At 41.3% G+C, this 20,895-nt stretch overlaps 1 protein-coding gene across 4 annotated transcripts in view; it reads left to right on the top strand.

Moving 5' to 3' along the window:
- Positions 1-20,895, top strand: part of TACC2 (transforming acidic coiled-coil containing protein 2) — a 124,390-nt gene that overhangs the window by 92,415 nt on the left and 11,080 nt on the right. Inside the window, exons 9-17 of one of the 4 annotated variants that reach the window (XM_027906195.1) lie at positions 3,022-3,082; positions 4,118-4,325; positions 8,188-8,249; positions 9,087-9,202; positions 10,020-10,191; positions 11,475-11,615; positions 12,526-12,606; positions 18,876-19,019; positions 19,899-19,975. In XM_027906195.1, coding sequence (XP_027761996.1) covers positions 3,022-3,082; positions 4,118-4,325; positions 8,188-8,249; positions 9,087-9,202; positions 10,020-10,191; positions 11,475-11,615; positions 12,526-12,606; positions 18,876-19,019; positions 19,899-19,975 — 1,062 coding nt within the window. Of the gene's footprint in view, positions 1-1,516; positions 1,553-3,021; positions 3,083-4,117; positions 4,326-8,187; positions 8,250-9,086; positions 9,203-10,019; positions 10,192-11,474; positions 11,616-12,525; positions 12,607-18,875; positions 19,020-19,898; positions 19,976-20,895 lie in introns of all 4 variants that reach the window. The other 3 variants (XM_027906192.1, XM_027906193.1, XM_027906194.1) reach the window with 3 other exon arrangements.

The following is a 20,895-nucleotide window of genomic DNA, read 5'->3' on the forward strand; positions in this document are numbered from 1 at the left end:
CAGTGCAGCCTGCAGCTATGGTACTTTCTAGACGAAAAGGAGCCTAAAGCTGCTTTGGGGATGCCAGTAAAAGCAGTGGCTTTGTTTGCCTCTGCCCTTCTGGTCCCTCTTCTCCATGAAAAAGCCCTCAGCATGACTCCTCCTTGGCATCCAGTGCAGGAGAAGCCCTGGCTGGGTAGGGAGATGGGATGTAGGATCCTCCTTGGCAATACTCCATGGTGGGACAGGGAGAGAAGAGAGTGCAAAATGTTTCAGCTCCAAGAGGCACAAATGAGGGGCTTTGAATTAGGAAATGATACTTTGGTATTCCAGGACTTCTAACACCTAATTAATGGGTGATTTTGCCAAGTCACAGGTTTTTATTAGCACCGTTGAAAGGTGCAGAAATCAAATCCTATTGGGCAGTTTGAAAACGTGTTCCTTGTGTGGAAGGTGATTCCTAGATTAGACCTCTGAGAGGTAAAGCCAGGCATGAGTTTCAGTTATTGCTAAGCTTGTACTACTTTGAATCTGAGCTGTGTGCTCAGTCTTACCCACATTAAATCAATAAAAATAACCCATTTTTATTCTAGAATGAAACCTGCAGCAGTCTAAGCATTGACCCCTGTGTAAAATGCTGAGGTTTTTAGAAGAGATGTCAGCTCAACCCAAATTGCTCTCTGGCCATGTACCCAAGTGCTGAGCTGCTCTGAGATAATCACATTGCTCAGGTGATGCTGAGCAAAGAGCAGCTGATGCCTCCCCAGTGCCAGCTGATAGTGATGAGTAAGAGGAGGTGGTTTGCACAGGCATGGCTTGTGTGGGCATTGCTCTGGGAGCTGCTGGGTGGTTGGAGGCTGTTTAGAAATGGAAGGTACCGGCTGTCACATGAGAAGAGACAGGCAGGAGCTGCCAAGCTTATAAGCAGATGAAAACTTTTCTCAGCCTAAACTGTTTGGCAAGGTTGGGTTCTGGTTTGGGGGAAATCACTTGGTACTGTCAGAGCACCAATTTAGGTTTCCTGGAGAGGCAAAGATTTAAAGAAATGTCATTTTCTCTCCTGACCTGGGTAAATGATTTGAAATGGCCAAGTAGCTCTTGTGCTGTCATAACACATCAGCAAACGTGAACAAAACCTGGAATAGCTCTTTCCTTAAGCTGCCATTCAAGAACAGTTTTACATCTCCTGTAATAACAAACACCATGTTTTGAAGAGCAAGCAGGTGGCCTCCTTCAGGGAAGGCAAGGTTAGTGTGTTGAGAGGAACTTAACTTGAAGGTGTCAGTTTTGAAAAACATGTTTAGTAAGGTGAAAGGGTATCAAAAGTATAACACTGAACTTGAAAACACAGAAGGACTTGAGTATTTTTTTTTCCTGATGTATTTCACAATAAGAAGTAAGGGTTAAGATTATACAGGTGGAAAATATGCATGATCAGATTGCCTTAACACATTAACATTAACAGAGTATTTGTAGGTTAATCTTTTTTGTCAGTTCCTTCTGTCTGTCTCTCTTTTCTTTGTCTTATTTGTCTTAGGATGGTAGAAGATGTGATGTCTGTATGTTCTCTGTTGTAAGTAATTCTAAGCTAACATTTCAAATTTCCTCTTTGGATTTATGGGCTTTTTAATTTTACTGATTTATTTTGCAGCATGATCAGTTATTATTCAGCATGAAGCTTTTATGTTAACGGTTTCACTTCCCTGCTACATGTGAAAGCTATTTTAAGTGAGATGCCTGGCTGTGAATGAGTTTAAGGAATCTTTTGCCTCACTGTCTGTTTGCCTATCAAAGATCCTCATTTAAAAATGAAGAGATTTTGTATCCTTGAGCTAAAATATGAAAATTTTATTTGTGACATTGCGCAACGTTGTATAATCAGTCCTTTGTAAATACTGCATGAACTGCTTCTCCTTCTTAAAGGAAGAAGTTGTCCTAATTACTTCTAGGATCATATCTGGATAATTAGTGGCATCGAACACACCAATATTCAGCTGTCCAATTTATTTTCCCCTCTGGATGTGGTATTGATTTACCCTTTACTGGCTGAAACCCACCATTATAATTTCTGGTGTCGATCTGGCCAGCATTGATCAGGGATGAGCTGGTGGGCAGCAACTTTTGCCACTGCATCTCAGTTCAAACATGAAGTCTTTATCAGTGAGTTTGCTGTGGTGTTCTTCTCCCTCTTCTAGTTAGCAACAAAAATCTTTTTTAATAACTCTGGCAGTTTGCATCAATAGAGCAGATAGATAATTGGTTTATTCCTAGTTAGAAAATATTTTTTAACCCATTGTAAATAAACACAAAGGCAACATCTGTAAATATACACCCTAATGATGTAATTTATGTTCTTCTTTCCTTTTGCCTGATTGAAACCTGTGGGATATTGAAGGGTTACAGTGTCCATGCTCTCAGTCTTCACTGTGAGCTGTCAGGGGAACTGGAAGCAGAATTGCCATATTTCTTGTTGGATTTGTTTAGAAAATGGTCTGTTGTGCCCATTTTGTAACGACAGAGCTTTGTTTTGGCATCTTGGGAGCAGCATCAGCCTCAGATGGCTTTGTGTAGTTCATCCAAAGCGTAACAGTTTCTTTCTTAATGATTTTTGGGGTCATTGGAACTTACTGCCCAAATTTATCACAGTTTTGATTCTCAGGTAAAGATGTGGGTTAGACCTAATTTTCACTTGGGAGACAGAAGCTAAATAATTTCCTTGAGGCCACTGAGGGTGCCTGTGATGGAGCAGGGATTTGGATTGCAACTGAGCAGTAACCCTGTCCTGTAAAGTGTCAGTAGTTAGCATGAAAAATATGGCAATCCTGCTGCCCTCAGCTTTTGGGGAATCGAGGCCTGTTCCAAGTGCATGACAAGAATCTGTACCCATGGCATGTTTCTCTGTGGTGCTGCTGCCTAATGGATGGGATTTTAATGCAGAAGGGCTTACAGAGGTTGCACTGTCTGTGGCTGTCTCTTGCTAAGTATGAAATGACCTTTTTCTTGCTGGTATTACCATATTAACTGTGTTAACTTCATTTTCAGTGATACATTTAGGGTGAAAAAGTCACCAAAAAGATCCCCACTGTCAGATCCTCCTTCTCAGGTAAAGTGCTGCCTTATTTTGGTGCGTGTAATTTGTGTTCTTGGTGGGGCAAAACCAGGGAAATTTGATTTATTTAGTTGTAGAATTGTATATTTAACAACAAAAGAGATTTTTGTAGAGCATATATGCATATTGAGTCCCAAGTATAGCACACTGGGCCATAGCCACAAGGTACTAACCTTTTGGTCTCTAGAAATGTGTATGCAACATACACCAGGTGTAGTGTTTGCTCTGGGAATTCCAGTCAGAGTATTAATAAATGTACTTCAGAAAGTCTGATGTTATGATGGAGCAAGAATGTGAATAAATATCATCCATCAGTTGTCTGAAAAACTAAGCATCAGCATCCACCCCAGAATTTTTAGATTAGAGAGGAAGAAACTAAATACATGGTGGGCTGGAAGGGAAATAGAAATTAAACCAAGTGGGCTGATCTACCAGGAACATGTGCTTGGATGGTTTGATTCCACGTTGTAAACTGCTGGCAGGTGGTTTCCTTGGAAGAGAAGTTAACAAAAGCTGTTCTGCCTACAAAGGCCAGGCTGCTTTGTTGTGGCACAGCTCCTTCCACGCTGCTTCAGTTCTTCTTCCTGTTATCCATCCTGCCCTTTTTATTTGTGCTGCTTGACGGTGTAGAAAGTGAAGAAAGGGGAAAGGGTTCGTGACCCCGCGGTCCTGGGAAGGTTTGCTCCTGTGGGGAAAGCCTAAAAAAGTCAGAGACTTCAGTCAAGGGTGACATGTGCCACTTATGTCAAGTGCCTAACAGATTTAAAGAGCTCTGGATTTCCTTTCTTCCCCGTTATCAAAGCAGCTTTGCAATCCAAGTGTTTATCATCAAAGAAGTTTAGTTGTACTGGGAAAACTTGCTGCTGGTAGAGTTAGCATTTTTTTTTTTTGTTAAGTATTTCATACAGAGCCGCAGCCAAGATTATGGAATTAAAAAGATGGCTCTGGTGGTGCAGAGGAATTCAGAGGTTTAGCTGTTCAATGTGCTAATGAAAGATTAGAGAATTAATTGGCACTGCTTTTCTGCAGGATCCCACTCCACTGCCAACTCCAGAAACTCCTCCTGTCATCTCCACGGTGGTTCACGCGACGGATGAGGAGAAACTGGCGTCTTCAGTGACGGGCCAGAAGTGGACCTGCATGACTGTGGACCTGAACACGGATAAGCAGGACTACCCCCAACCCTCTGACCTGTCCACCTTTGTCAATGAGACCAAGTTCAACTCTCCTACAGAGGGTACATGTTCCAAAGGGCTGTCTGCTCCAGCCAGTGTGATACTTACTGAGAGAGGGGGTTGTTTGTTCATGGGTTTACTTTGCTGAATGAAAACTATTATTTAGGAATCCTAATGCTCTCTGGACCATTTAGGGGGATGTGGCAGTTATGGGGAGCTGAAGTGAAGGCCCCAATAGTCTGGCCTTCGGTTTTCAAGAAAGGGAAAAGGAGCTGCTTAAAGGAAAATGGAAGGGACCTTCAGAGAGAGGCTTTTGCTTCCTCAATGTGATTGATTGTAGATGTGCTCTGTTCTTCTGTGTGTGTGACCTGTTCCCTTGGTGCCTGCACAGGAGATTGGGGGCTGAGATTGCTCTCAGGGTCTCTTGAATCTCTTGGATCCAGAGCTGAACTACTGATTCTGCCTGAGCCTGTTCCTCTAACCTGAGTGAGAGAAGGTCCCAGGTTAAAATTCTGCTCAAATTTTGTGCATTGCATTAAGACCCTTAACATGCCACCTCTCCTCCGGCTTCCTGGGATCCAGGTATCTTTATGCATTAAAATGGCCAGGATATCCCCTGTGCAAGATAGTTATCTTTGATGTTCCAGATAAAATTCCCTACTGGATCAGCCTGTTAATGTTTCTCCTGTTATCCTTTCCAACAAGCAGTTGTGAGCTAAAGCTGGAGGTTTCTGTTTAGAGAATTGTCATTCCGAGTCTGTGAAATGTGGAAGAGTCAGAATGAAGAAAGTTTGTGTGTGGCCTTCCTTGGAGTCAGCAGAGGGAATACTGCTTTGGAACAGCTGCTCCAAAGGCAGATTTTCAACTTTGTGGGTGGGAAGAAAGTTTGAGTTTAACTTGGCCCAAACCTCTTCTTCTTGATCAGAATTCATTTTTCCCCCCCAAACTTTCAGTCTGTGTCCCAGTCTACCATTAAAGCTACTTTATGCTGTTTTGAACTGGGTCTGAGTTTTTGCCTGATTAAGAATTGATAAGCTTTTAGTTCAAAGCGTTTGACAACAAAAGGCAGAAATAATCACAGTGCTTTTAATGGTTCACATGCACGTGCCTGTGTGTTTGTGTGCCCTGGGCTTTTTGGAAACCTGTTGGGTCTCCTGGACAGATAAGTGTTTCAGTCTGGACAAATCCACTTGACTTGGTTGTCAAATTATAAATTTTAGACATCATCTCCAGTTTATTTGGATTTTAAAAAATAAACGCTATTCAGAAATATACCCCATAAATCCGGGGAAATGGAAACTATATGGCAGGAAATGGAACAAAAGAATAGTGAGAGATACTCAAAGGCAATCATTTTAGCTTTCAGAGTGGGTAGAAGAAAGTGAGCATATCTCCTAATTAAATGCTAATTGTCTTGTCTCATGTGTGCTGCATGGTATAGTCGGAGTTTCAGATTACACGCTCATTATAATCAACAATGCTGCTGCCTTTCAGATCTTTGAAAAATAATAATTTTTTTCCCCTTGACAGTCTTGCTAATGCAGGGTTGAGCAATTTTTGAGTAATTTGAGGGCTGTTTCTCACTGGGAACGTTTTTACCCCTCCCAGACACCAGTATGAGTGTTACCCTGTAACCCAACACGGCTTTTGTACGGATACAGCCCAACTCCTGAGCCAGCCAGTGCATCCAGCTCTCATCTCTTTCATGAGCTGCTCATAACTGCTGCCATTTTCCTGTTGCACAGACCAGAAGTGAGCCATAATTATTAGCAGAAAATTCTGATATAATCTTGCAGCTATTTGTAGGAGGAGTTGGAGGACACCACTTAGTAAGTCTGTCGTACGTATTTATAGAAGATAATTATCTTGCTTTGTGGGATATCCTGGGCATTTGTGATTTTGAATGTATAGAGATAACCAGAACATAAGATTTTGGAGGGGGGATGATGCCTTAGAGAAGATACTTAGGAAAGGAGAGAGAATAATTATGCCAGAAACTTCTCGGAGCAACGAGACGGAACAAACTGCGTTTAGCCAGCCATGCTCTTCCTTTTGTTTCTAGTTGATCTGCTTCCATCTGTGTCCTGCTTTTTTTTTTGTTGTTGTTGAACAGAAAAGGTAAATAAGTGTTGTGCCAGCAGTCAGTTTGGATTGGGGTTGCACAGCTGATGGCCAGTGCTGCAGGCAGGTGGAGGATCTCTGGCGGCTGTGCCAGCAGAGGACAGTGCCGGAACGTGTCCTGCCCTGCTCGGATGCTCGCTGGGGGATTGCTCTCTGGGGGTGTAAAGCTGCTCCATAAAACGTTCCTGCTGCACCTCAGCAGGCTGTGTGTGGATAAATGATGTGCAGAAAGGCAGTTTCGAAGCGCTGGCTGCTGTCCTCTGGGATTTCAGGCTTTCTGCAGCTCCGTGTCTGGGTGGTGGTTTGAATCCCATCAGTTCAGTTCTGGTTTTGCTTTCACTGGGAAGAAAAGGGAGTGAGAAAAGATGCTCCTGGTGTCTGGTACCAGGAAGTTGTCCATCTTGCCTGCTCCCTGCTACCACTAAAAACATAATGTGCTAGGAATTTAAACATGAGGACCCTGCTCTTACAACTTTCTCTTCACTTACAAGTTTTACTGTTCATATCCCCCACATGTCAGGTGCTGAGAGTTTGTGGCTGTTCCTCTTCACTGGTTGTTTGACAAAAATACATGATTTGTGGAATCACAGTCCCTGTACTCTATGGTGCTTTTTATTATAAAAACAAATGTGAGTGTTTTAAACTCACATTTGCACCCTTTGAAAGCTTTTTTTTTTTTTTTTTTTTTTAACAAAACTGGCAAGAGATTATCTTTAGAGTTGGTTTGTTTTTGAATATCAAACATTTTAATGGTGGTTATCATTGCAAGCTCTAATGCAAACCCTACTTTTCAAAAGCTGCCCAAATCTAGAAGGATCTAACACATGATTTTATCATAATGTAAATGCTAGTGTGGCATTCCTTAGAATTTATTTATAATGGAAATTAAATGATGCAAGTGGTTTATTGAATTAACTCATGGAAACGGAATAAAGTACATTAGGACAAATTAATTATGTCTTTAATTTTTAAATTAAGTTGTCATTGAACAAAGTCTCTGCTTTTGTTTGGGTGCAGGAAGGTATGTTCTCTTTTCTCTTTTCCTGTGTTAGATCTGTCTGCTTCTGTTTCAGCTACTTGGAGACCATGGAGTGGAAAGAAATGCTGGTTATTCCCTCCAGGATAATTGGCAGATTAGAAATAGAGAAGCATTTGAGATTTGCATTTTTATTAGATTGTAGATTTGGAGTTCTTTGTAAATCTTCCTGCCTTAGATTCCCTTTTTCTCTGAAATTAAAGTGTGAAAAGAGCCCAGTAAGCTGGGCTGGTGTCTCACCCTGGTCAATGAGCATTCAAGGTTACTTTAGGTATGTTTTTCTTGAGTGATACCACAGTAGTTATTCTTAATTAAGAATTGTGGGATAAACATTAGGATATGGGAATTGATTCATTTCTCAACAGCTGTTGAAACATTTTTTTTTTTCTTAAAGGAAACTGGTATCAGCAGTACCAATTATTGAAAAATGTGTTTTCTGTGATGAGACAACATGATAGAGTAAAGTTGTCTGTGCTCTGAAATTGCACTGAAACTTCCTTAATATCCTGACCCCTGGGGCAAATGGATAAAGCTGAAATTTTTTTTCAGACAAGCTTGATTTGCCTGAAATGTGTCATAAGTTCGTTGTTGAAAATCAGTGAATATCAGTGCACCCTCCACTTTCTTTCTGTATATTCTGCTTTTAATATGTTACAGGAAAGGATTGAGGAGGGTGGGAGTGGCCCTTGTAAATGAGATCCCCTTCATTTCTGCAACAATCTTGTCATGGTCTGTGTTTAACACCTCCTTTTTTGTTTCTGTTGCAGAACTGGAATATGGCAACTCATATGAAATAGAATATATGGAGAAAATAGGCTCCTCTGTGCCTGTAAGTTCTCACTTCCATTTTGATTCATTTGCATTCCCTTGTCATAATATACTATCCTGATAATGCCATCAGCCCTACTACCCCTTGAATTAATTAAAATCAGCCTGCAGCTGATTTGCAAAACCAGTTCCTTTAAATTGGCATAACTGGAGTAAATTGCACGTGCTTTGTTGTCCTGTAAAACTTGTTCCATTTTATTGTTTAATTCTTAGGCTGGCATCCTAGTAGTTCTTTCTGCAGATTAAAAGCACGTCAGTATTTCCAGCAGTGCAGAGCGCAGAGCTGTCTACACCAGCTATTTTAAGCAACTGGGAGTAAAACTTTAAAGAAGCTGGAGGGAATCAGGAGAGAATACAGAATTACTGTGAAATACGGAATGTAGTTCTATATATTATCAGTTGTTTTGCCTTGCTTCTTTGTAATCCATGGATTTGATGGCTGGACTGGGTCCCATGAGGGCATATCCAGTTGGGGTAGTTAGAAAAATCAGGCATGTATGTCAGGTGCTTAAAGCAACAAGGATTTTCAATGAATATTTTAGTAACACTCTCAGCCAGGGGATGCCTCCTGCCTGACAGGACTAGAAATCTGATTAACCCCAAAGTGGGAGAAGAGGAGCCATTACAAAGAGAGAACTGTTCAGTTCACTCTTTGTAATGGCTCTTTGTTCTTTTAATGGTTCCTTCCTGAAAGGGATCATCTCAGTATCAGCACTGCAGTCCTATGCTATTAGTTTTCTGTCAAGTCATTTGGTCATTTAAGGTTTCAGTGACCTGAATTAGCTTTAATGGGGAATGGCTGAGTTGCTTAATGAGTTTTCTCTTTTGCTGCTGCCAGCAGGATGACAGCACCCCGAAGAAGCAATCTTTATACCTAGTGTTTGATGCACAGCAGGAGAGCCCAGTCAAATCACCTCCCATCAGATTGTCTGATTCCACAACTCCGTGCTCAGGGTATGTGACTGGGAGCAAAGTGGGAAAGGGGTGTCAGGGAAGCGTGGGTTGCCATCAGAGCACGTACACAGGCCTCTCCTCCTCTCCTCTCCTCTCTGCCTCTGTGTTGCCAAGTTGTTTGTTTAAAAATAGGTTCCCATCTGTGTACACATATGACAGAGGGCAAAGACACAGAAGTTTTGTGATGGGGAGGAATGAGGACGTGAATAAGGACGTACATTTCTCCTTCATATCTCACTAAATAGAGTCACAGTGGCAACTGTTTCACTGGACTTCCTACTTACAGTTTTTTCCTCAGATACTGAGTTCATTTTCATGTTAATCTAGAAAACTCCTAATTGCAGTTTTTTCACTTGGCTTTCCCTGGATACATTTTCTGAACGAGGACTCCCGTTCACAAGAACAGGATGTGGGAGGTTGTGTTTGCTTCCAATAACTTTGCTTGTTGAGGACACCTTGTTCTTGTCAGTAGAGGCTGTTTGTTGGGAGAGATGAGAAGGGGGTAAAAAGGCAAGTGAGAAGCATTTAAGGAGTGTGGGTAACATTTCTGATGGAACTGGTTTTATTTACTATTGTATTTAGGTGCATTGCTTTGAAAGGATATTGGAAGGTGTTATGAGGTATAATGACTTGTAAAATTGAGTTGAAACAATATATGTGTGTTTGTGTGTGTATATATATATATATATATATATATGTATAAACACACACATATACACATGGAAGTGATGAAGGGGACTTGCTTAGCTGTTACCAGAAGCAGAATCGTAAAGGCCTTGTGCTCCACCCTGAAAACACGTGCCCAATCTTTTTCCAGGTCAAGTTTTGAAGACCCTGAAGCCCAGCAACCCTCTGGGATGAAAATCCAACACCCAGCTTCCCGAGTCCTTGCTGCCAGCCAAGAGGCTCACTTGCAGTCAGCTGACAAGTCCAAGCAGAAGGACCTAGAACCCATGACTCTGGGAACGACTCCAGAGGCTATTGAAATAGTAAGTGATTTATGATAAGAGTTTGGGAATCATTTTCCTGCGGAGATTTCACACCTCATGTAAGAGGTAGCACAGGTGGATCTTGGCTGTACAGTGAAACTCAAGCTGATACTTTAAGATCTCGGTAGCAGCATGTGGCAGGACCCAAAAGAGGGAGGTAGACTGATGGAACTCAGAGGAATTTTCTGAATTATTACCATACCTTAACACGTTCTTATGGTAACTTATTCCAAGTTGATATTTTTCTCTCACACAGGCCTTTTTACACTGTGCTTCAACCCAATAATTGAAAAAATAATTTATATATAAAATATGAGGTTTGATGTAAACACAGATACACGATTATGTGTACTGTGGAATTTCAACTTTTTTTGGTGAAGAACAGATGTCCTTTCACGTTTTCCTTTAAACTGTTAAGGATACTGGTTTTTTCCTGATGCTGACAACACAAAATTCACTTTCTTGATCATTAGAACTCATTCCAGCTTCCAGTTAAGACTTAAGACACTTTTATTTCGGTGTCTTCCCTGGTTAGCATTTGAATTAGTGATGAGCCCTTCCTTGCTTGCAACCTGTGCTGCATTACAGACCTAAGAGCCTTGGTTCTCAAATTCAAGAGGCCTCCACTTCTCCAGACAAACTTGTTTCACAAATGCCAACAGGACTAGAAATGCTAAACTATATGACAGTACATTTACTGAGGAGTCAAAAAAACCTGCAGGTCACTTGAATAGTAAATTTTAATTTATATTAGTGTGGCTTTTGCTACCATCTCACAAACCACTTTTTTAAGAGTAATTCTTCCACCCTAATATTGTGTCTTTGTCCTGGTAACGTTAAAATTGTGACGGTAACTTAGTTTATCCCCAGCAAGCAGCAAAAGACTTTGCAAAGACTTCAGAAAGAGTCTTCTTGAGGTTCCCCTTGGTTTTGGTGCTCCTCGAAGCTTTTGGAGTGCCTTAGAGGTGCCTGAACTGAATCTAAACTATTGCATGAACAGAACCTGTGGTCACCGCTTGAAAACTACTGCAGAAGTGTGGAGGGTGGGCTGTCCATGGTTTGGGAGGTCCTGATGTTACTTGTTTCGTGTTAGTCTCAGAAAATTTACTCTGCTTTTAAATTGGGAATAATTGCTCTTGGTGTTTGTCTGTCACGCCTGTGAATTGTGTATTCGAACATGGTTTTCAGGAGGGCACAAATTTACTAGAAATCGAAGATTTTTTTGGCCTGAACTGCTTTGGCAGAATCTCTGTTGCTTATTCTATATCCTCCTTACCCTTCAGACATCTCCTGAAGACTCCTTTGTCTCTGCTGATGCTCTTCTCAATAGGATATCTAAGAAAACCTCAATATGTGATCAACCTGAATATCTAGATCCTGACTTAGCAGAAAAGAACCCCCCAGTATTTGCTCAGAAACTTCAGGTTTGTAGCAGAATTATAAATATCACTTTTCTTTGTGTTTGTCTGTACACAGGTAGAGCAATGCTTTGCCTCATCTGAAAGGGGTTGGGGGAGGCTTGGAAGGGAAGTGGAAAAGAATTAAAATAGTTACTTCCTTCTTTCCAAAGCAACTTTGGCCTTTCAAGAGCTTAAGGAACAGAGATATTTTCATTTAACTGAATATAATACATAATAATATATGTATATAATACATAAACTTACATTTCATCAACAGCTATCCCGTACCTGTGTTTTGCAGAAATCTTTATAAGGCAAATTTTTTTAAGCTTGAACACAGGACTTGACAGATAGAGAGTTGTCTTGATACCTGACCTTAGTATGTCTGTATGCACAGATTTATTTTTCGAGATTTAGGACCTAATTCTGCCGAAGTGAAAATCAGGCTTTGTTTTTCTAATCATTTGTAATGCAGAATTTGGCATGGCTTCCTCTAGGAGAAGCAAATTGATCTTCAGACCAGTTCTTGTATGTCAGGACATGTTTTCTAGGCAATTTTAGTGACATTTTAAAACAGCAAAGGTTGAACTGAGACCATCAGCAGGCATAAATTCACGTGAAATGGAAACCAAGGGAGAGGAGTCCGTGAAAAAACAGCTTTAGCAAACATTTACTTTACCAAAAGCATTGTTTATACTGGGAACCTAATAAAAATTATTTCTCTGTGCAGCTACCTCAAAACTAACCAACCCCTGGAGTTTTGTGCTGTCAGTGACAGGAATTTGGGGTGTGGTTGTCACCCGGGAATTGCCGGGGATACGCGCTAGAATACAACGCTCCGTTTTTTGAATACGTTAAACATTTTTACCTTGTCCTTAATCCCTTTTTTTTCCCCCATGGGTTACTCCCAACCAAACCCCCCCCCCCTCGACAGGAGGAGTTAGAGTTTGCTGCAATGAGGATAGAAGCCCTGAAGTTAGCCAGGCAGATTGCCCTGTCTTCCTTCCGCTCCAAGGTACCTGGTTTGTGCCTGCCCTGCGTGTGTGAGTGTGCACAGACCGAGGATCCATCCGGCTGCTGCTTTTCCTCTAACAACAGGGTGGGAGGGGGGCTGAGGCTCCCCGGGGTGCAGTGCTGAGCTGGACACCCCTTGGTGTGGCACCCAAAGCATGCTGGAAGCAGTGCTGCCCACGGGAACGCTGCCACTGCCCCGCTCACACCCACATTAACAACCTGAAGGCGGGGAGGAGTCGCGTTCCTCCCGCAGGATCCTGCCATCCAGGTGGCAGTTCTGCAACCCGTTTGTCCCTTTCCCTTACAGCAAGATTTGGCCTCAAATATTTAATGGCAGAGAATTCCGAGCCTGCTTTTCTCTGTAGGGACGTTTTGTGTTTTGCTGGTATTTTCGGCTTGAATTCAGGCACCTTTGGCCCTCGGAAGTTTGGAAGTGAGAAATTCAGTTGGCCTTGCCCTCAGGCATCCGAAGAAAGGGACTGCAGCAGGGTTGGAAGGGCTTTAGAGTTCCCAAGTTAAAAAAGCCTCTCAGCACAATGTGTCTTTATACATAAAGATCTAAGTATTTTTTTTTTTTTATTTTTTTTTTTTTACTGCTGCTTCCAGGACATCCTGGTTAGTTCTGCCTCGGAGTGAGGCTTTGCATTGCTCCAGGGACGCACATGGAACTCGCTGTGTTTGGAAGGGGCTGGGCAAGTTCTCTCTGATGTGCTGAGTTTGGTGGTTAGGCAGGTGCACAGCTGGTTTATGATGCCCTTCACGGTACTTTTAACAAAAAAAGTCAGTCCAGAAGTGCTAGTGGGTTTCTTGAGAAGTAGCATCAGCAGGATGGGGTGCTGAGGGCATGGCAGTGTCCTGCTGCAGTGAGACATTTTATTCCAAATGTGCTTCTGACATGTCCTTTTCCAGTGACCTTCCTCTTCTTATACTTGCCCATTAATAAGTCAGTTGAAAGGTTTTTTTTTTTTTTCCCCAAATCTAAATTGTCTGGAGTTTATTGCATCATAACTGCATTTGAGCTGGTTATAGGATGGAATGTCTTGGTGCCTTAAAGATCAGTGATTAAGTAGATAGTTCATAAAAATAAAGATTTTTTTTTTTAAGGTTAACTGTTCTTTTATGAAAAGATAATTATTACATTGGGTTTATTTAACTTACCTTAAATAACCCACCAACCAGCTGTTTCCATGGTGCACATAGAATACTGAGGTAAATGTATTGCTCCCAGGTTGAGGGGTATTTTAAAGTATGTGGCTATAATCTTTTATTTAATGAAGAAAGACATGCTGCTGTCTTCATTGGAAAGACTAAGTTTAAACTATTAATAAGGAACATAAAGAATAAAGAAGAGGAGGAAAAAATCAGCATTTTCCTGTGTGAGTGGCAACCTGTGTGTGTGATGGTGTCCCCTGGCTCTGCTGCCCTGAGTGGCAGGTGTTGGAAGGGAATGAGGTGGGATCCTCTCTGGGTCCTTCCTGCCTCCTTATTCTCTCTCAGCCTCCTTGTCCTCCCAGCACTTTGCTGGAACAGGCAGCATCCAGGCTCTCCATCACCAGGAAACACTCGAGATGAAACACACAATAAATACATAGATGCTCTTCATGGGTTATACAAAAAACTTCTGTTAAAAATCTGCAATTTTTGCTACCAGCCAACAATTCAGAAACTCACAAACTGTACCCTTTGAAGAGAGTGGGTTTGTGTGTTTGTGAATACTCGTGTGTTACTCAGGGAAGATTCTGAGCTGCAGAAATGTGGTAGGATGTATTTGATCATGTGGTCTTACATTTTAAAGATACTTTTTAACATCATTGCCTTTTATCCAGAATAAGTTTACGAACTCCTTAGAACTTAGACGTATGGAATGGATTTCATGTGATGTTTATTTTTTTATAAAAGACCATTAATCTGTGTAATAAAGATAGCAAAAATAATGAGCAGAGACACGCAGAGGAAAACAGACAAACCTCCCCCCTCTGACAGAGAATCAGCAGCAGTTTGATGTTCACAAAGCCCCAGGTTGGTCCAGTCTCAGGAATGTTTGTACACAAACACCCTGGGTGTCGCCTCAGTCTGGGAAAGACTTTTGTCCTTGCATAACTTTGCTGTTCCAGTGGGAGGTTGGTCGTTTTAAATCAGCCTAGGAAGGCATCCCTTGTGACTTGCAGTGACTGATGGCCTGCATTAAGTAGAGCAGAATCCATCAGATGACTGCACTGACTTGAATTTGGATGCTAACTGGCAGAATTCCCTTCTGGATGTCTGGCCTCCGTTCTTCTCTTGATGTTGTACAATTACATTTAACATTTGTTAAACCTTACAAGGGTGGGTAACAAGAAGAGGTTGGTAAATACAGGCAGAAGTGCTTGTTATGGCTAACTAGGTCAGCCAAAATAAAGATTAAATATCACCATTTTGTGCTAGCACTAGGGGTGAGGATGAGGATGTGCAGTTTCTTGTTCTCAGGCAGAGAGAAGTTATTTGGCTGCTCCCAAATTTCTTGTCGCAGACATGAATAATAGGACTAGTCACCTGCTTTTACATCATCAGATATTTGTCTCCCAGTGCTGAGATGAATCAACTCTTCCCTACTGAACAGTCTCAATTTGGATGTCCTGTGGACATTTTTTTGTATAGGTGCAGCTTGAATAGGTTTTGTGTCCAGCACCCTGGGGATGCTGAGATGATGAGAGCTGGGTGTTGAAACAGGATCCAAAGAAACTGAAAAGAAAGGCACCAGCACAAGTGGGATTGAGGCTTTGGGGGGGCTCGTGGTAGTGCAGGAGGAATATTTCCTTCAAACAGGAATACCTCAGTTTCTAGGAAAACTTCACAAGCTGAAAACTTATGCTGGGATTTTACTTGCCTTTCCATAGATTTGCAAACACAAGCAGGTGTTGCTTTGCCTCCACTGACCTGTCTGCACACGCATCAGTAAGTTAAAGGGTCGATCATTCGATGCACACCCGAGCTGTGTTTCGGGGCTTGGAGAGGGCAAGCTCATTTTTGGCAGGGCTAAAGACATATTCCTCCAGTATGAGAAAAGCCAGTTTTCATTTGCATTCCATTTCTCTGTTTTCTTTCACTTTGACCTCCTAGAAGAGTGAGATAAGTGCAACTGGTTAATGGATGTGCATTTATTCCTCTCTGGTCAGATATCTGGTTTCTGTGCTGGGAAGAGGAGAAGAACCGTGTTGAGCTCTCAAATATTTACACTAAGATTGCAGTGACCTACATTTAGTAGTAATTCCCCTGAAGACTCTAATCTTTCTGTGCAAGGTTTAGTGACTTGCAAATCCCTGCGCTGATTATTACCCCAATTAACTGCTTACCTTCTCAGCAATTAGGTGTTGAACTTAAAGCGTTATTATTGGGTTATTTTTGGTAATACCATCATCCTGTTGGTCAGGTTATAGTATTTTCTCAGGATAGGAGTGTTTCAAGGCAGCAAATAACAGTTGCTGAGTTACACATCAGTTAGGAGCTGTGTAAAAATGGCTTTTGAAGGCAAACCAGGAGGACTTTTACTGGTTACTCCTGACAGAGAGCCCAGCTGTGACTCTTGTGAAGTGTTTCCAGAGTTAGGGCAATGCTGATTGGACCACTACCACAAGCATTTCTGCTCAGTGGTTGAATTCCAAGGGTTTTTGTAGTAATCTTTGCAAGTTTTACATTGTTTTGAGTGTCATTATTGCTATTGTTTTGTACAATTTACTCAAATGCAACTAGGGAGAATGTAACTATATTAGTGAGGTGTTGAGCACTACATAAAAATAATTAAATATTTAATAAATACTAAATGCTTTCAGTTCTTTTTTCTTTGAAATTGTCATCATCCTTGTGGTTACTTTGACACATTTTTACAAGAGCTTGAGGAAATTTGTGTTTCTTTTGCCGCAATTGTGTTTCTTTTGCCACAATTAATATTTTCCAGCAATCTCTTTACGAGATCCAGCAAATTAGGCTGCAGGAGGCTTTTGAAATGTGATACAGGCAGTTCAGGAGATCGATCTGAAGGAGGGCCTTTGTTTGGAGGGCAGCTTTGATGATCTAATGACTCTTTTTCATCTCTCAGTTATTCCTGCCTTGTGTTTGAGGAGGGACTGAAGCACAACTTTTTTTGAAGTTGGAATACTGAGTGGAGGCAGCAGTGGTCTTATTTACTGAATGTTTTACCTTTGTGGTGAAATAGATTTGTGGACAGCACAAGGTGGTTTTGTATTTATGCACTTACAGAGATATCTGAGCTTGTGTCCCAGGTGTATTTTTTCCTACATTGTTGTTGTACATTGGGAAATACTTTCAAGAGCACAGGCTATGCAATTTTGATAGACCTTGGGGTGCTTTTTCCTCTGGTAGGAAAAACCCACTGGATTTGAGGTTGCACCTTCTAATTATGCTGGAATTGATCATTACTGTGGGTGTTCATTTTGAATGTAGCAAAAAAAAAAAAAGGGATGGCCTCCTCCATAAATCCCAGAAGTAAGAGCCAGTTGATTCCTGTTCAAGAGTACAAAGCAAATTAGTGAGAGTCTCATATAAAAGAAGATTCAGTGGGGTCTGTAAGTACTCTTGAGCTTATTCTCACTCTAATTAAATTTTCTTGCCCAGTCCTTTAACGTTACTGGTGTGGTTTCTTCATGTTGTCTACAGATGTGACATCCAGAGCATCTGGTCCCGTGTTTATCTTGAGTGAGCCTTGTATATAATCACTGGTATAGCTTCTTCAGTCAGGTGTGATATGAGAACTCAGAAGGGATTGCAACAAAATCATCAGGGGGTTTGAATCCTTTGTGTGATTCTAAGCTGGGCGAGAAGAACTGGGAGGAGGTGAATGTTTAATGGAACAGCATCTGGCGAAATTTGCTTTAACTGTGTTGGAACAAGGGCATGTAATGTTGAAATTAATGAGGACTGAACCTTGATCCAGACATTACCTACTCACTTTTACGTTCCTGTGCTTCAGGTAGCAGAGTGTGACTCTTGCTGTTTTACATAAAAAACAAACGAAACAACTGAAACCAAAACTACAACAACAAAAACCCAACAACAAAACAAAAACCAAAAAACCACAAACAAACCAACCCCTCTCTTTTACAATAAAATAAAACAAAATAATTTTTTACTCTCTTTTATGTAAAAAATAATTTCAAAACTCTCGATTACTACTGTCAGGTTATTACTGCAGATAAAGCTTAAAGACCAAGGTACCACAGCAATGAACTCGAAGGAACAGAATATATTGTTTTATGCCCAAAGGTAAACAAGTACATCGTAACAAGAAAACTGGAAAAATACATTATCCCCTTTTCACCAGTGAGGAAGTGCTGCACCAGAAAAGCTGGATGTGACTATGCATTTCCGTCAGTGGATGGCTGCCCCATCCCTGGAAGTGTCCAAGGCCAGGCTGGACAGGGCTTGGAGCAACCTGGGCTGGTGGAAGGTGTCCCTGCCCATGGCAGGGGGTGGGAATGAGATGATCTTTAAGGTCTCTCCCAACCCCAAACCATTCTGGGATTCTGTGAACTGTCTTTTATAACCTCCTTGGGTTTAATGTGCTGTTGCTTGGGTTGTTTGTATCTAGAGTTGTTTGAGAGACGTCTCCTGCATCTCAGTGTCACAGGCCTGTTCTTTGCTCTCCTCCTCACTTCACATGCTGCTCTCCTCCTGTGTTAACCTGGGCTGCTGACACCAGCAACAATAAGCTGCAAAAAAAAAAAAAAAGCCTCATATAACTTACTAATTGCATGCTAAACACTAGGGGGGTAACAACATCGTTTGTATATTCACACTTTTTATGTGATATTGTTTATGGTAGATAAACTGCACTGGCAGGTCAGACCTAGGAAAGTGAGCTGTTTCTTGATTTATTTTTATGGAAGGGGAATTCTCCTTAACAAGCTCTCTGCCTCCAGTTCTAATTTCCTCTGCTGATGTGCATTTCTTGTGGATGTTCTGATGAAATCCTGCATCAGAGAGTAGTAAATTTTTCTAATATAACACCTTAAAATGTTGATGACGAAGTGCTGCTTTTATTTTCTCTCTGTAAGGTTAATACGACTCTCTTGGTGCTTCCTATGGATCTTAAATGCATATTTTATGATTGCTGAATTCAGAGTTCCTTGTCTGTGTTGCTGCTGTTACAATTTAGAGGCGCACAGAATTCTAGTCCCAGCCTCGCACTACACCCTGAAAAATGTGAGCTAAACATTTATTTAATGGTTTGTTTCTTTGTATTTGAAAAAAAAAAAAAACAACCCAAACACACAGAGAGAACCTGCTATCCCAGCAGATGTTTCCATCTCTAAAAGTGCACTCTACTCCCGGATCGGCTCCTCGGATGCAGAAAGCGCCGCCGCTCTTCTCTACCCCCAGCAGGACTTGGACTCGGCACTGCGGCTCGCCAGAGCAGAGGTAATTTACCCCAGAATTTGTAGAAGGAAATACCTGCCCCTCGTGTTTTCCCCCTTCCCTGTTTTTTCCCGAATGATTTATTTTGTGAGCGCTTCTTGCTACGCTGCGAGTTTTACTTGTTTGGCGTAAGTGAAGAGCACACATTATGTGGAAATAAATCTTTGTTTCTTTTAACCTCAGGTGTGCTCTGTGCATCTTGGCATTGCTGTATAGTTACAGAAAAATAGCAAGATGCTAGAAATAGGAATAACACTGTGGGTTTTACAAACTCTGTGTAGTATTACTCTGGCTAACAATTAAACCATTAAACAATTAAACAAATAAACTCTGATAACAATTAAAAGTGGGTGCAATCTAGTATTAGAGTATTCCAGACTTGTTGGTGAATTGTGTGAATGAAAAGCACACAAAAGAGCACAGTCCTTGGGGTGTGAAAGGTCATGGGCAGCCCTAAAGATGCAAACAGAAGCACAGAACCCCCTTAGAAGACAAACTGAGGGACCAAACCCACGCACAGAGGTGTGTCAGGTTCGGTACCAGGTCAAAGCAGACACGGTGTAGGGTCATGCATTATTCCTTGGAAAGTGTCCTTGTTGTAGTCAGGAGCGAAAAATGAAACAAGAACATTGCAGCTGCTTTTCTGAGTTTATGTTTCAAAACTGGAGTTTGATTTCGCATCCAAACTTTCTTAATTGCACCTTGTAGTCTGAAAAACATCACTAGTGTTGCTTATATTTGAACCCACTGTCCACTCGAAAACTATACCCCTGTTAATTAGGATTTGATATTAAAACAAATACTGGACAGTTTGATTTCCTCTTTAATGAATCACATGGTTTTAATGATTTGGGGGGTTTTCCTTTGTTTTCTTTTTTTCAGATTGTGGCCAAGGAAAGAGAAGTATCTGAGTGGAAAGAGAAATATGAAGAAAGCAGAAGGGAAGTGATGGAAATGAGGTGGGTTATTAACTTGCCCCTGGTTAATAAAATGAGACAGAAAATCTCATTTCAGCCCGTGGTTGGTACACAGAGTACCATGGTCCTACAGCTGTTCTGGGTATCTGAATTTGTTTCATTATTTTTTAACTGCAGGCTGTGGATTAATCCTAAACTTATACTTTGTATGGTGGGCATCCCTGTTCAGAGTAATCCCTGAAAACTGACAGAAGGATCCTGAGCTTTTCAGTTTGTTGTGGTTGTATCAGTTCTATTCTGTTTCTCCTTACAAACCTACCTCTGTTATGTTAAATATCTGCATCCTGGAACATGTTTTGACCTTTCTTCCCAGCCTGGGTCCTACCACTTGCAAAGATGACAACAAAACCCCTGTAGTGGATCAGGTGAGCGGTGCTGCTCAGAGGGTCCCTGATGTTGCTCATTTAGCCAGTTGAAAGGTCCAGCCTTTCTTTTTTTTTTTTTTTTTTTTTTTTTTTTTTTTTTTTTTACAGTTAGTAAGACCATAAGAAGGACCAATGAGCTTGGCCTGCTCATTGATCTGAATCTGAGAAAGTCATCAATTGCAAAAGAGAATGTATGAATATACTTCATGGATCCTTTAAAGCCTATTCTTTTCTACCTTCAAAAACCAGACAAAAAATATCCCCCCCTCATAACTCATAAACAAAAGGGAACTGTCAGATTATTTTAACATCCTTCTTTTAAGTAATAATTTATACAATCTCTTCCGAGACTGAATTTTCTTCAAAATCCCTTCTGTTCCAGCACCAGCTTCTTCCCAAAATTAAACCTCTCGGTGATATAAAGCTAAAACCAACGTGCTGTGTCTAGTGCTGACCTACATAAGCACTTGCTGCTTGTATCCAGGAAAACTGTGCTTAGGGAGTGAGAGTAGAAGGGAACTGCAGTGCAGTTAGCAC

The sequence above is a fragment of the Empidonax traillii genome, unplaced genomic scaffold (genome assembly GCF_003031625.1).
Source record: "Empidonax traillii isolate 1590-97213 ecotype Southwest subspecies unplaced genomic scaffold, ASM303162v1 scaffold1257:size348801, whole genome shotgun sequence".
Lineage (NCBI taxonomy): Eukaryota > Metazoa > Chordata > Aves > Passeriformes > Tyrannidae > Empidonax > Empidonax traillii.